Raw genomic sequence first — 15,390 nt, forward strand, 5'->3', positions numbered from 1 at the left:
ACAGCTTGAATGGAATTCTGACAGAAAATTCCATCATATTTTAGCCCATAGGAAATTCCTATCGTGTGTACAGGGCATAGGTGTTCAATCCTTTCGGTAAGCCTTTAAGAACACATGGTGGCTGATCTTCTATCAATTTTCTTTACTACTTTATTTATTCACTTTATAGACTGCATTTATTACTTCACCTTTGGATCACTATCACTAGTTCTGTGAATGGACAGCCAATATTAGGATTCTTAATGATATCCTTCTTACCACTAAGGACACTTTGAACATAGTGGATTGCCATTTTTTATTGTTTATGGTTAATTTTACTGTTTCACTAGAATATCACAGTTAAACACTGTTTTCTAATGTTTATTATGATTAATTGGATGTGCACAATTATTATATGTGTGTGGCATACATGTTATTATTCTCAGTAGGAATCTGAGATCATTCATTTTAGAGCCGCACTTTTTCACTTTATGTTACACCTGAACAGTAGCTGCATCTGACTGATGGCAGCTGCTGTTTGACACAAAATTTCCATTCAGTTTATTTGACTATTCAATCAAAATATATTAAATGGGTGGGCCATTCATGGAGTCAATTTTGTGGAACCAGCTGAATTTTGCATAGTGTATGGTCCAAATAGAGTAAGGCCGCATACACACGATAGGATCGCCAGAGGAGAACGGTCTGAAGGACCGTTTTCATCAGGCCAAACCGATCGTGTGTAGGCTCCATAGGTTCTTTAACCTTTGGTCAAAAAAATGAGAAATTGCTTTAAAATTTAACCGATGGACGCCTAACCGATAGGTCAAAACCGATCGTTAGTATGCAAAAGCATTGGTTAAAAACCCACGCATGCTCAGAATCAAGTCGACGCATGCTTGGAAGCCTTGAACGTTTTTTTCAGCACGTCGTTGTGTTTTACTTCACCGCGTTCTGACACGATCGTTTTTTTAACCGATGGTGTGTAGGCGCGATGGACCATCAGTCAGGTTTATCGGTTAACCGATGACAACGGTCCTTCGGACCGTTCTCATCGGATGGACCGATCGTGTGTACGCAGCCTAACTGACAAGAAGTATTGTAGAACACTTTATTCCGGACTAAAACCTTTGTATGGAAGCTCAGACAAAAAATAATTTGTATAAATGCTTCTGGAATTTGTTAGCGCATTACTTGTAAAGAAAAAAAAAATATTAAAGGAGGACCCTGTTAAGCAGACCTCATATTATAGTTGTTTTTAACTTAAAATTATTTTTCTGAAAGAAAATTATTTCTTATGATGTAGAGATCAAAAGATGGAATGTTTGGTTTTAAGCATCATTATAAAATGAAGAAGCTTGGCCCCAGCCCAAAATTTGTTTGCGTCTGATTCGGGATTGGAAATTAGTTGTCTCGAATTGCAAAGAAAAGGCTGAGGGTGTTTATCTTGTCCATATAGTGATTCCAGCTCCTCATTGTAAAACCACAGGCAGCATTTTAATTAGGCCAGACTCCTTCTTTTAATGACCAACCTACCTAATTTTGAAAAAATTAACTAAAATATGTATATTTTTCACAGTGTACTTTAAAGCAGCTCAACAACATGATACATTTGGTGGAAGGATATGTGTGTGTATTGCTTATACTGTATCATATACCTACTTTAATTTCCATGCATTCTAGGACAATGTCAAATGTAATTTCACCGGTGACTACGGACAGCTTCGATTTTTCTATTCTCCCTATACCATAAATCAGCTTCTTTGTGATGCAGAATACCTTATATACCTGACACACTAGGACATTAAGAGTTATCATGATCAGCAGAGCAGCATCAATGACCCTGTACAGCAGCTCGGAGCACTTTTAGCAGGCAGATAATGCGTTTCACCTCAATCTGCAGTGTCTTTTCATGTGGGCATAGATTCAATTTATGAGAGACAATTCTGCACCGTAATGTTGGCATTGAGAAAAGGCGAGCGATAGGGAACAATCATCTCCAACTTTCTGCTTGCTATCATTTCTACATTACAAGGTGCAGGTTTAGCGGGGAGGGGAGCCTGTCAGAGGCTAAACGCCTGATTTGCTTTCTAATCTAATCTGATATTAGAGAAACATTATTTTCTCGCTGTTTCAAGAGGCCTCTGCGTTTTTTATGGTCTTCTGGGAGAAGGAGACACTTGATGGCAATAAGTTCATGAATATAATTTGAGTGAAGAGCATTATTTATGCATTATAACAGCATGGGGAATGTGTTATAACAAACAATATACACAAGGGAATAAATGTGTACAGTACATGTGTATGTACACAATCACGCCCATAAACACTTTTAGAGTGTTGCCTGTTTTTGGGACACACAAATGTATAAATCCAAACACAGAGGATCACTATCAGAATGACTGTGCTGAACAAATCCCTTTTCTTTCAGTAACTGGCCCATGTATTTAGGGAAACTTAAAGTGGTTGTAAACCTCAGAAATGAAATACGAACAACGCATAACCCTCTATAGCAGTGTTTCTCAACTCCAGTCCTCAGGCGCTCCAACAGGTCATGTTTTCAGGCTTTCCATTATTTTGCACAGGGGATTTGACCATTTTCACTGCCTTAGTAATTACCACGGCTGTTTCATCTGAGTGAAATCCTGAAAACATGACCTGTTAGGGTGCCTTGAGGACTGGAGTTGAGAAACACTGCTCTATAGCAAGGGTGCCCAACCTTTTGAAGAGCAAGGGCCACTTAAGCGACTTGGTAACCGGTCGCAGGCCACAATGAGTGGAGTGGGTGGAGGGCAGTCCAATCGGCTCAATAGAGCCCACTCTACTCTCAGCACACCAAACTCGCAGGTAATTGAAGTCTATGGCTCAGTGCAGGTAACCCACAGGTGCACTTCTCTGTACCTGTGGATCAGTTTTAAGCAGCCCAGTAACCACTGCAGAACAGATATACCCATATATACCCACACTGTGATTTTAGCAATAAAAACGTAACTTTAATAACAGTATTCTATTCTATTTTATTCCATCCCAGAGCAGGAGGTTATGGGCCACATAAGAGGGCTCTGCAGGCCACGTGTGGCCCCTGTGCCACTAGTTGGGCACACCTTCTCTATAGAGTGTACTTGTCTATATCCACAGCACTAAGTGTCATTTCTGTCTGCTCCTTTGTTCCTGTGCTATCAGCATGAGTCACTTCTGACAAGTTTTTCCTGACACCAATAGAAAATAGGTGGCGGTGAGGAAGCTCCAGCTGATTGACAGCCTTAGCTCAGTTCATGTGTGCTGTCTGGAGGGGGGTGTGCCTCATCCCTCCAACCAGATCTTAAAGCTCTCCTTCCTGAGCTCTGCAGAGTGTGACTTCAGCTCTCCACTCCATTTCTAAACACTCAGATAAGCTTTATAAATTCTGGAATTTGAATGGATGTAGAGAAGAGAAGATAATCAGGTACAAGTTATGTAGGAGGATTTGTTTTATCTCTGTGTACCATCTAAAGCCAGTCACTGGGTATATGTAAGGGTTTACAAAACACTTTTTTTTTTCCTGCTGGATCATTATTTATTTAAAATAAACCTGTCATATCATGTACTTTGGGACTGAGAATATGATAAAAACATGCATAATAAGGCATTACCTTCACTAATAAGTGTATGTCAAAACAATCAGTAGACCCAGAGATACAACCACATTATTTTTTTTTTATTATGTATTTATTTTTGAGAAGTATGTCAAATGATATGCTTAATACCCAATGCAGTTGAATGTTTCAGTTTGTCATGCACATTCCACCTGATACATTTTAAGGGCAGCATGGCTTGAGTTACGGATCTACATATTGATAGAGGGAGACTGTATATTCATCTATAGATATCAGATTCAGTAGTGCGGTGTGTCGAAATAGCCCACGTGGCCATAATATGATGGTGAAAATATAAAGTACATAGGTAACAGTTCCTAAAGAAACCCAAACCCTCCCAGCTTTGCAAGAACACCCAACTTTTGTGAGCATTAAGCCCTGTACACACGGGCCAGAATCTCGTCAGGAAAAAAACTTTATTTTTCCTGACAAAATTCTTGGCAAGAATCTCTTGCCGCCCGAGTGTACAGACACTCCATTCAAAATAACCGGCGTTCTTTTGAATGGAACATATGCGGTGAAGTCATCGATTACGACGAGCATGCGCTATTCACATTTGATGCCGTCGCCGCCATCTTGCTACACCCTACCCATGCCTAGGAAGCTACCACGCATGCGTCAAAGTAATTTCGAGTATGCGCAGGTTTCCACGGCGACAGATAAGTATACACACTCTCGGGTTTCTCGGCAGGAAAACACTGCCGAGAATCTCACGACGAGAAAATAGAGAACATGTTCTCTATTTTTCTCGTCTAGATTCTGGGCAGTTTTCTTGACAAGAAACCTGAAAGCCTCATACACACGCTCGGTTTACTCAGCAAGAAAGCTCTGCCAGCAGTTTTCTTGCTGGTTCTTGCCGAGTAAACCGAGCATGTGTACGAGGCTTAAAGGGGTTGTAAAGGTACAATTTTTTTTCCCTAAATAGCTTCCTTTACCTTAGTGAAGTCCTCCTTCACTTACCTCATCCTTCGATTTTGCTTTTAAAAGTCCTTATTTCTTCTGAGAAATCCTCACTTCCTGTTCTTCTGTCTGTAACTCCACACAGTAATGCAAGGCTTTCTACTTAGTGTGGAGTGTCGTGCTCGCCCCCTCCCTTGGACTACAGAAGAGTCAGGATGCTCTCTACATTGCAGGCAGAAAAAGGAGCTGTGTGTTAGTGGGCATCCAGACTCTCCTGTAGTCAAAGGAGGGGGTGAGCACGACACTCCACACCAGGCTCTGACACACCACAACTCCCTTTCTGGTAGGGGAGGAGACCTGATATTTCTCTGCTGTAGCTCATTAGCTCCAACAGATCTCCACCCCACCCCAGCCTGTGACAAGGCTGTATAAAGAGAAGCAGCACACAGAGTTTATGTCATTCTGCTCTCTCCTCCTCTAAGCATGCTCCTTGCACAGCAGCACTCATTGAGCCAACTCATTGTGCTGCTTCTTTACACACCAGTCATACCCAGATGCTTACATTTAAAAAATACACAGCAATGTATAAATAAATACAGAGGTGCATAACCATGTGTCTGTTATATCTGCCTGCAGCATAGCTTTAATATCTGCTGTCTAACAGGGATTCATAAGCATGTTTAATGTGACCAGGCATTCATTAAAAAAATATATCTCTAGCATTTAATTCTTGTTTAGATGCAGAAGATCATTTCCACACATGCAGCAATGCTGTGATGCCTGCTGTTCTTCAGCCTCATAAGAGACTGTCAGGAGTTTGGCTGAACTAGGTCCAATAAGTAATAGAATCTGAATGTTATGAATGGATACAACAATATAGAACAAAGATCTATCTTACCTGAGTAGTGAATAGAGAACCCTTGTTTGCTGGTAAAAAAATCTGTGTTGAACTGGAGAGTGACAGAGTTGAATGTGCTGTGTGTGTCAGGGGGTAAAATGGAACCACTGAGCTCCTTCATGAGAATTCCACTCTCTATTGAGCCGTCCCATATCTTCAACATATCATGAACTTCCTCTGTGTGGAAAACTGTAAAGTGTAATCTAAAAAGGAAAGTTAAAGTATCAGATGACTGATAACGTATAAAAATGTGCACTTCAAAGCATATTACATAAAAAAAATATTTAGCAATGAACCCTTGTAATTGTATACTATATTTACAATAATTCATCAGCATCAAAGAAAAAAAATATTTTAGCATTTTTTGAGCAATTGAGATTCTATGCATTTACCTCTTATTGAACAAAGAAATTTTTACGTTTAAGGTTTATCTAAAACCACAACTTTTAAATTTTGGATAGAGTAGGGAAGGGCATTAACCACTGTCAGCTTTTTTCGCTATGTCCCATTGGGGAGATTTCTCTTGCGTCCCTAAGGCCCCGTACACACGACCGAGTTTCTCGGCAGAATTCAGCCAGAAACTCGGTTCAGAGCTGAATTCTGCCGAGAAACCCGGCCGTGTGTACACTTTCGGCCGAGGAAGCCGACGAGGACCTTGGCGAGGAAATAGAGAACATGTTCTCTATTTCCTCGTTGTTCAATGGCAAAAGTCGGCCCGCCGAGTTCCTCGGCAGCTTCCACACTGAACTCGACGAGGAACTCGATGTGTTTGGCACGTCGAGTTCCTCGGTCGTGTGTACGGGCCTTAGACACAGCAGGAAGTGTGTGTAAATATCTCCTAAAAGTGAGGGAAAGCTTTTAGGAGATATTTCTTCACACTTCCTGCTGTGTCTATGGGACAGCTGTCACCAATTGTCTAGGGACACCAATAGCAATAAAAACTTGACTGGCATGGTTTCTAACCTTTTCTCAGTCTTAAGCCCTGTACACACCGGCCAGAATCTCCTCAGTAAAAAAAAGTAGTTTTTCCTGACGAGATTCCTGGCAAGAATCTCTTGCCGCCCGAGTGTACAGACACTCCATTCAAAAGAACCACCATTCTTTTGAATGGCAAGAACGCGGTGACATCATCGCGTACGATGACATGCGCTCATCACATTCGGTGCCATCGCCGCCATCTTGCTGCACTCTACCTATCCCTAGGAAGCTACCACGCATGCATCAAAGTCATTTTGAGCATGCGCCGGTTTCCACGGCGACAGGTAAATATTCACACTCTCGGGTTTTCTCGGCAGGAAAACACTGCCAAGTATTACAACGAGTAAATAGAGAACAGGTTCTCTATTTTTCTCATCATGATTTTGGGCAGTTTTCTTGACGAGAAACCTCAAAGCCTCGTACACACCCACGGTTTACTCGGCAAAGAAAGCTCTGCCAGCAGTTTTGCTGGTTCTTGCCGAGTAAACCGTGCGTGTGTACGCGGCTTATTAAAAAAAATGTGCATACTTTAAAGTAGAATTGTGGCCTGACTATGGTTATTCATATACTGACATTCTTAACAAGAGGTTAACAAGAACTTAACAAGAACTTTAGAACAACTTTACTGCTTTTAGTGTGAACTTTGAAGATGAAATGCTCTACGGTGACTCTAACTATAGAGGTCAGTATGGGTTTGTTTTAAGGCTATGTACTGCTTGTTAAGAATTACTTTTAGGGTCCTTGCCTTAAAGTGGAACTTTATTCAGAAAATTAAGTCCTGAAATAATAGATCAATCTATGCTGGCCTCTTTTAGCTGTAAAACATTAAAAGGTGCCTATACTGTTTAAAATTCAGCAGCACACTGTCTGGCCCTGCTCCAGTGTTGCCAACCTACCAGACTGAAATTTACTGTCACGACACCCAAAACTTACTGACACAGCCAAGTTTTTACTGGCATTTCCAAAATTTCCAAAAATTACAGTTTTAAGTGCATTTATTTAGGCTACAAACAGGTACAATACTCAATTAGCAAAGTGATTTAAGGTAGATATTAAGGCAAAAAACATATTTCTTATTTTATTTTTCATATAGTAAGTCACAGCCATATTTTTTACTGGCAACCTTTTCCTGTCACTGGCATTTACTGACAGAAGAAAAGTGCCTATTTTTTTACTGGCTTCCACCCAGGTATGGATATTAAAGGGGAACCCTGCACCAATTTTTTTTTAAATTGCGTGGGGTTCCCCCCAAAAATCCATACCAGACCCAGTTTACTAATACTATAAATATGTCAACAATGTCAACAATGTTTATTGTGTATGTCTAGGTTTTCTGCTAGCCTTTCCCTTTTAGTTTTGTAAGACTTTAAACATTACTTCTTTCAAGGATTTCTCGTTGTTGGTTAAGGCTGGTGGTACGCTTGATTTCTTTGTCCAAACCATAAAGCATTAATCAGTTTGATTTTGGTACTCAGTTTATAGAAAGCAAGCTTTGAGCTGACAATGAATTTTAAATATGATTCTGCTCATGTAAAAAGCAAAGGGTTGCTTCTTTTTCCGACCAGCCAAGTTGAATAAACAATAAGGAGTGGCCTCAGCCTACATGTCTCCACCACACCACACACCCTGATACATTTCACCCCATCGACCGGGTTTAGTTCTAGGGTGACTAAAGCTGGGTGCACACTATTATTTAGTTAAACTGTGGGGTTGAATGAAAAATAACTGTCAGCTCTGGTCAGAGCTGCTGTACTAACCATGTTAGGTTAGTTCAACAACCACCCTCCTGCTGAGCTTTTGTGCTCTGACAGGGGGACGCCCCCCTGGCAGAACACTTTGCTCAGTGCTTTATGCCATTGGCTGAAAGCGCTGATCAGGAGTCAGTCACATGCTGGTCTTCCAGCATGCACATCCGACAGAGAAGCCAGCTGAACTGGCTGGCTTCTGTCAGACAGACCGACATACACACGGGCCGAATGTTGGCCGTTTTTTTTTTAACCGATCATTGTGTCTCAACATTTGGCCCGTGTGTACCCGGGGTAAGCCCCGGTGGGCGGGGTAAAATATATCAGGGTGTGTGGTGTGGTGGAGACACTCCTTATTATTTGTTCACCTGGGTTGATCAGGAGTAGTGTACTCTTAACACTTACTAGCCCTCTGGATTGGAATCAGGATAAGCCTGCACACAAAATATGGGATACAGGGACAAACTTTCACCTCTACTTTGAGCTGCACCAAAAGCAATATAACAGGCCACTCTGATTCTGTTCATGTCTGAAATCTTGAAGAATTTGATTTGGCAAAGCCCACCTAAATTCTGGAGGCTATTTTGTAGTAATCATTTACCCTAGGTTTAAACTAGTGCTGCTGCATGATCTTGTTTTTCAGTGCATATTTGTAGCATGTTCTTACATACATTTTGGATGAGTTTTCATGTTTCATTAAGGGAAAAGACTGGTTGTTAAACAAAAACCCTGCCAAAAATGCACTAAAAAACACATGTACATGCACTGCCGTTGACATCGGTGTGGCCAAAAGCATATTGTGCTGCACCAAAAGAAACACCTATATCTTTTCAAAACTTGCAGTGCACCATGTCGCATTGGTGTGAATGGGCGCCATAGAAAATAATCTGAACGTGATTTTCATTATTGTAAATTGCAGCATGACAGCAGACACAGGAGGAATCGCACTAGTGTGAATGGGCCCTTACAGAGATTGCATCACAAAAGTCCTATTGCATTTGCAGAATTTTGGCTTTATTGCCTAACTCAAAATGATATAGATGACAACTTTCAAATTATGTTAGATTTCTATGTAGTATATATTTATATAAACACCAATAGCTAGATTCACGTACGGCGGTGCTTCTTTAGGTCGGCGTAGTGCATTCCATTTGCACTACGCCGACGTAAGATAGTGAGGCAAGTACTGTATTTACAAAGCACTTGCCTCCTAAGTTACGTCGGCGTAGCGCAAATGGCCCAGCGTAACCCCGCCTAATTCAAAATAGGCAGGTAGGGGGCGTGTTGTATTGTAATGAATTCACGATTCATTACCATACATGTAAATGAAGCGCCGATCGTACGGCGCATACGCGCGCATGCTCAGTATCACATCGCAAATACTTCTTGCTTTCGACGTGAACGCAACCTACGCCCAGCCCCATTCTGAATCGGCTTACGCAAACGACGTAAAATTTGACGGCTGTCCCGACGTCCATACTTAACATTGGCTGCGCCATCTTTTTGGTGGTTTATCTTCACACCTGAAAAACGTCTTACGTAAACGGCGTAGCTTACTGCAACGGGCTTACGTACGTTCGTGAATAGGTGTATCTTGCTCATTTACATATTCTCTGCGTAAATCGACGTACACGCCCCTAGCGGCCAGCGTAAATATGCAGCTAAGATAAGACGGCGTAGGAGACTTACGCCGGTCGTATCTTAGCAAGATTTAAGCATATCACAGTTTGAGAATACGCTTAAAGATACGACGGCGCGGATTCGGACTTACGACAGCGTATGTAGTGATATGCCGTCGTAAGTGTTTCTGAATCTAGCTACAGATTTTTATAATCTCGTCTACATCAAACTTAACAAGTGCTCATGTCAACCACATCTTTCATCATAGAGTTTTTTTTTTATAGAGCTCCACGTTTTGGTTTGTTATTACGACTTGAGCTTTAATCCTCTGCTATGATCACAACTAATGTGTAATAAAGTCTTAGGTATGGCTGGCTGATTTCTTCCATTATGGCTAAAAATACAGGTTTGTAAACCTCGGCTCATAATTATTATTGTGAAGTGTGACATAAATCCTTTGGTAAAGGACAGTGGATTTAAGATGCTGGTTCTCATTTAAGGTGAACACAAGGTAGCTCTTTTGATGAAAGGCTTCCTAACATCACAAGAGAAATTAAAAAGCCGTTGTGGTTGTGTGTTATTACACTCTGTCAAATCTTTGCCAGCTTTGCCATTGATTAGCATACATTGTACCTAGACACCCATTTGCATTTATATAGAACTTTTATCCAAAACTGCATCCAACTGTGCCGAACAATCTCAGACAGAGCAAAGGGGATTTCAGAGATCAGCTTTAGCATAGGCAGTGAAATGAAACCCGTAGATTCAAGCAGACAGTCTGCCAACTACCTGCCCCCAGCCTGTCCTTTTCACCCTGGGTGATAGTGACACTTGGCCGTAAGGGAGCATCTGACCGACTCTATCTTCAGTGGTGATGCATGACAGTGACAGAGTGAGAAAGGGCCCTGCACTGAACATGTGTCTCATGTACTGTATATAATGACATTGATAGTCTAGGATGTGTCCACGCTACAGACGGCACATTATCTATCTGTCTCTATTACTGCTGTGCACTGCTATATAATGCCTATTCTCAGTGCAAAGGAATCCAACGTTTTCTTTACTTGTGCTCAATGACAATTTGGAGACAAATATACACCTCTCATTGTATTGAATTCCTGCCCATATATGTCCAACCTTTGTGCATAATAAAGGTGTTTACCAACAGGCATATTATCAATTGGATTAACAATGTGACTTAAGCCCCGTACACACGACCAGTTTCCTCGGCAGAATTCAGCTTCCGACCGAGTTTCTGGCTGAATTCTGCCGAGAAACCCGGCCGTGTGTACACTTTCGGCCGAGGAAGCCGACGAGGAGCTTGACGAGGAAATAGAGAACATGTTCTCTATTTCCTCGTTGTTCTATGGGAGCTCTCGGCCCGCCGAGCTCCTCGGCGGCTTCAGGGCTGAACTGGCCGAGGAACTCGATGTGTTTGGCACGTCGAGTTCCTCGGCCGTGTGTACGGGGCCTTAGAAACAACAAGTGTGATGGAAGTTTAGTCATGCAATGACCAAGTCTATCTGTATTGTGTTTGTTTTAACTTTACGACCATAACCATTGTACATTGTGTAAAGCATGTACAAAAAAAAATAGACACCCCTCAAAAATAAAGTTTATGTTATATAGTTTATATGATATGTCCAGAAACAGCAGCCTGGAACCAAAATTCTGCTCTGAAAAGAGGACACATTTCCTAGAACTCTGCCTGCAAAGCAGCTGGAAAGGAAGATGTAGTAATTTGTTTCTGGCGGGAACTTCCTTTCAGTTGCACCCTGTTCCCCCAGAGTAACGGATGTCCTCTGTTTCATTGCAGGAAGGACATGTCAAATCCAGAGCCATAACTAGCACTAAAATCATCTAGTGTATTTTCTTGTGACAAGTGCTGCCACAGTGTATTATAAGAACAAGCTGCATGATTGTTATTGTAGTTTTGCAGATACCGTATTTATCGGCGTATACCGCGCACTTTTTTGAAAATCAGGGCAAAATCGTGGGTGCGCGGTATACGCCGATACCCGCTTTCCCGCGCCGAGTTTGAATACTGCGCCGACATATACCGAGCGCAGTACACTCGTGTATTGTCGGGCAGTCTCGGGTCTTCTCGCCCTGACGTCCTGGACGTACAGGACGTCAGCGCGAGAGTTGCCGAGCCTGCCCGATGAAACACAAGTGTACTGCGCTCTGTATATGTCGGTGCAGTATTCAAACTCGGCGCGGGAAACGAGCGGGGAGGACGCGAGGACGCCGCAGAAGGACGCCGGACCCGACGAAGAGGACACCCGAAGGCGCAGACGGACGCCGGACCCGACGAGGCCGCCGATGGACGCCGCGCAAGACACCAAAACTGTAAGTACAAAAAACTTTTTTCCACAGGAAATCGGGGCAACTTTAGGGGTGCGCGCTATATGCGGGAGCGCGATATACCCCGATAAATACGGTATATGTTGATGTGATTTTTTCACCCCATTACCAAAATGTTATTCAGAAACATTTGGGACTATATGTGCACAGTTTTATGTATGTTTGCTGTATTTTATGATTTGTTCAGTTGCACCCTGTTCCCCCAGAGTAATGGATGTCCTCTGTGTCATTGCAGCTACCATTTATTAACCCACTTAAAGCGGAGTTCCATCCAAAAGTACTCCTCACCCCCTTACATACCACATTTGGCATGTAATTTTGTTTGGGGGGGTGGGGGTGGGTGGCTTCTTTTGAAGGGGAATTCCTGTCCCCGTTTCTCCTTCCTCCTACGGGCCGCCTAGGTGACCCTGCTCCTCCTAGGTGGCCCCTCCCTCTCTGCAATCTTCTGGGACATTGGACAGGTCCCAGAAGATTGCCTGTCCACTGTGAACATGAAGCGAGACTTGCGAATGCTCAGTGCATGCCCGGCCGTGAAGTTGAAAGCTGTCACGGCCAGGTGCCCACAGTGGCTATGATGGCACTGGCGGAGAGGAGGGGAAGAGGAGCGATGCTCCGGGCGGCCGCATTGCTGGACCGTGAGGAAGGTAAGTGTCTGTTTATTAAAATTCAGCAGCTAAACTTTTTGTTGCTGCTGACTTTTAATAAACAAAAAAACCTGGAACTCCGCTTTAAGGACCAGAAGGATTTACCCCCTTAATGACCAGGCCATTTTTTGCAATACAGCACTGCGTCACTGACAATTGCAGGGTCGTGCGATGTTGTACCCAAACAAAATGTCTTTTATTTCCCACAAATAGAGCTTTCTTTTGATGGTATTTGATCGCCTCTGCGGATTTAATTTTTTGCACTATAACCAAAAAAAGAGTGCCAGTTAAAAAAAAAAGTTAATATTTTTTACTTTTTGCTATAGTAAATATCCCCCCCAAAATATAAAAAAATATTTCTTTCTCAGTTTAGACCAATTATTCAGTATTCTGCTACATATTTAGAGTGTCTACAAAATAGGTGATAAATTTATGGCCCTTTTATTATTTTTATTTTTTAACTAGTAATGGCGGTGATCAGCGATTTTTACCAGGTACTGTGACATTGCGGCGGACAGATCGGTAATTTTTTACACTTTTTGGGACAATTTATACAGCGATCTGTGCTATAAAAATGCACTTATTACTGTATAAATTACACTGGCAGAAAAAGGGTTAACACTAGTTCTGATCAAGGGGTTACATGTGTTCCCTGGGAGGTGTTTCTAACTGTGGGGGTAGGGGACTGACTGGGGGAGGAGAGAGATCTCTGTTCCTAATCACTAGGAACAGATGATCTCTCTCTACTCCCCTGTCAGAATGGGGATCTGTTTGTTTACATTGACAGATCCCCATTTTGGTTCTCTGTGGAGTGATCGGGGGTGGCTGGCAGACACTGGTCATGCACATCGGCTCCGGCGCCATGCGCACACCCACTGTGTCTACTGCACAAACCGACTTACAGCTACGATGATTCGCTCAATAGAGCCAACCTGCAGCAGTATAATGACGGTGGCTGGTGGGCAAGTGGTTAAACATCAAAATTTCACCCACCCTTATCACACTGTGGAATTTATTCATGATATGTGCAACACTTGCATTACCTAGAAACCAATTTTGGGCCTCAGACAACCAGGTCTTACAGAACTGGCCATGTATTTGTAAAGGAAGTCACAGATTGAAGATGGTAGGTAGAAGCTACAATATCATTATTTACAATGATTTTGCCCCATGTAGACATCCATACCAGCTTCATATGGATGTAACAATAGAACTTAGGCAGGCACCTGGCTAAGATTCGAACCATGTATGGGCAGATGAATGTACTCGAGTTGATTGATCGATCAACTTTGGTACAACCAGCCTGCCAGATTTTACATGCAATAAGCACTGTGTTCTCCTTGCGGGGGCAGCTCACCACTAGGAGAACACGATGGCCCTGGGGGAGGGACTCCCCTGTCAACACTGTCTGTGTTGATGTGGGTATTAAGGGATTTTCTTTCCTACAACACATGGCCTTAAATAGGCTAGTGCAAATGAACTACTAGTTTTGGCAAACATCAGTGTGATGCTACACAATGAGAATGGGCCTAGATAAATCATAATACTCTTGGAAATATGTTATTACACTCAGCCTGACTGTACAGGGTCTTAGGACAGTTTACCAATGCATAGCAGCTCTAAGCCTGGACCAGTTTAATAGCTCACAGGAGAAAAGAGTTCGCTCTGTTACACTGCCAAATGGCAAATTTATATATCTGTACAAAGGATACTAATCTTTAACCACTTCCATACATTTTCACCCCCTTCCTGCCCAGACCAACTTTTAGTTTTCAGCGCCGTTGTACTTTGAATGACAATTGCGCAGTCGTGCGACGTGGCTCCCAAACAAAATTTACGCCCTTTTCTCCCCACAAATAGAGCTTTCTTTTGGTGGTATTTGATCACCTCTACTTTTTGTTTTTGCGCTATAAACAAAAGAAGAGCGACAATTTTGAAAGGGGGCATTAACAGATATAAAGAAAAGGGTAGTGCTGCGCTGTAAATAAAGAATGGGGTACAAGTGTAGAGGAAGTGTAGCAAATCCTTATATGTAAAAAGATACAGTCTGACTAATGATCAAAATGACAATGTGAAAAAATATTGACATCAAAATTAACGTGCTACAGTGCAGCTAATCCAGCTGGCAAAAGTAGGGTAATAAAACGTGACAGTGCTAGTATCGTACAGTGTAATACAATAATAATTGGTGTACTGTTAAACAATGGGGTGTACAGCATGCATAACACAACACACAACAGCGACTGAAATAGGCTAAGTTAAATGTCCATGCAACAAAAAGCCTATAAGCATAACGCAGGAAAAATCCAAAAATAAAAGTGCAGGTGTAGATGCCAAAATAACGTGAAGAAAAGGTGTTCTCTTCGAAATAAGTGAGGATGTCCCCTTACCTTACTGCTGTAAGGTAACAGCATATCAACCCCATTCCCTATTTACAGCGCAACACTACTCTTTTCTTTATAGCAAAGAAACTAGGTACAGTTAAAAAGTAAAACTATTCAGGCGGGACAATGGTTCTTTAGATGTACCCTGGTATCAACATTTCTTACCTAACTGAAGGCAAGTAGATACAACAGAACATCCGCATCTAAGGCTGTCTTTAACAATTACGGAGCTATCTTACAGGT

General features: G+C 42.2%; 1 protein-coding gene across 1 annotated transcript in view; it reads right to left on the reverse strand.

Annotated features, from left to right (window-relative positions):
• CSMD2 (CUB and Sushi multiple domains 2) overlaps positions 1-15,390 on the reverse strand; it is a 1,186,454-nt gene that overhangs the window by 185,489 nt on the left and 985,575 nt on the right. Inside the window, exon 26 of the mRNA XM_040337101.1 lies at positions 5,413-5,615. Within this exon, the coding sequence (XP_040193035.1) occupies positions 5,413-5,615 (203 nt within the window). The remainder of the gene's footprint in view (positions 1-5,412; positions 5,616-15,390) is intronic.

Source organism: Rana temporaria, chromosome 2, assembly GCF_905171775.1.
Source record: "Rana temporaria chromosome 2, aRanTem1.1, whole genome shotgun sequence".
Lineage (NCBI taxonomy): Eukaryota > Metazoa > Chordata > Amphibia > Anura > Ranidae > Rana > Rana temporaria.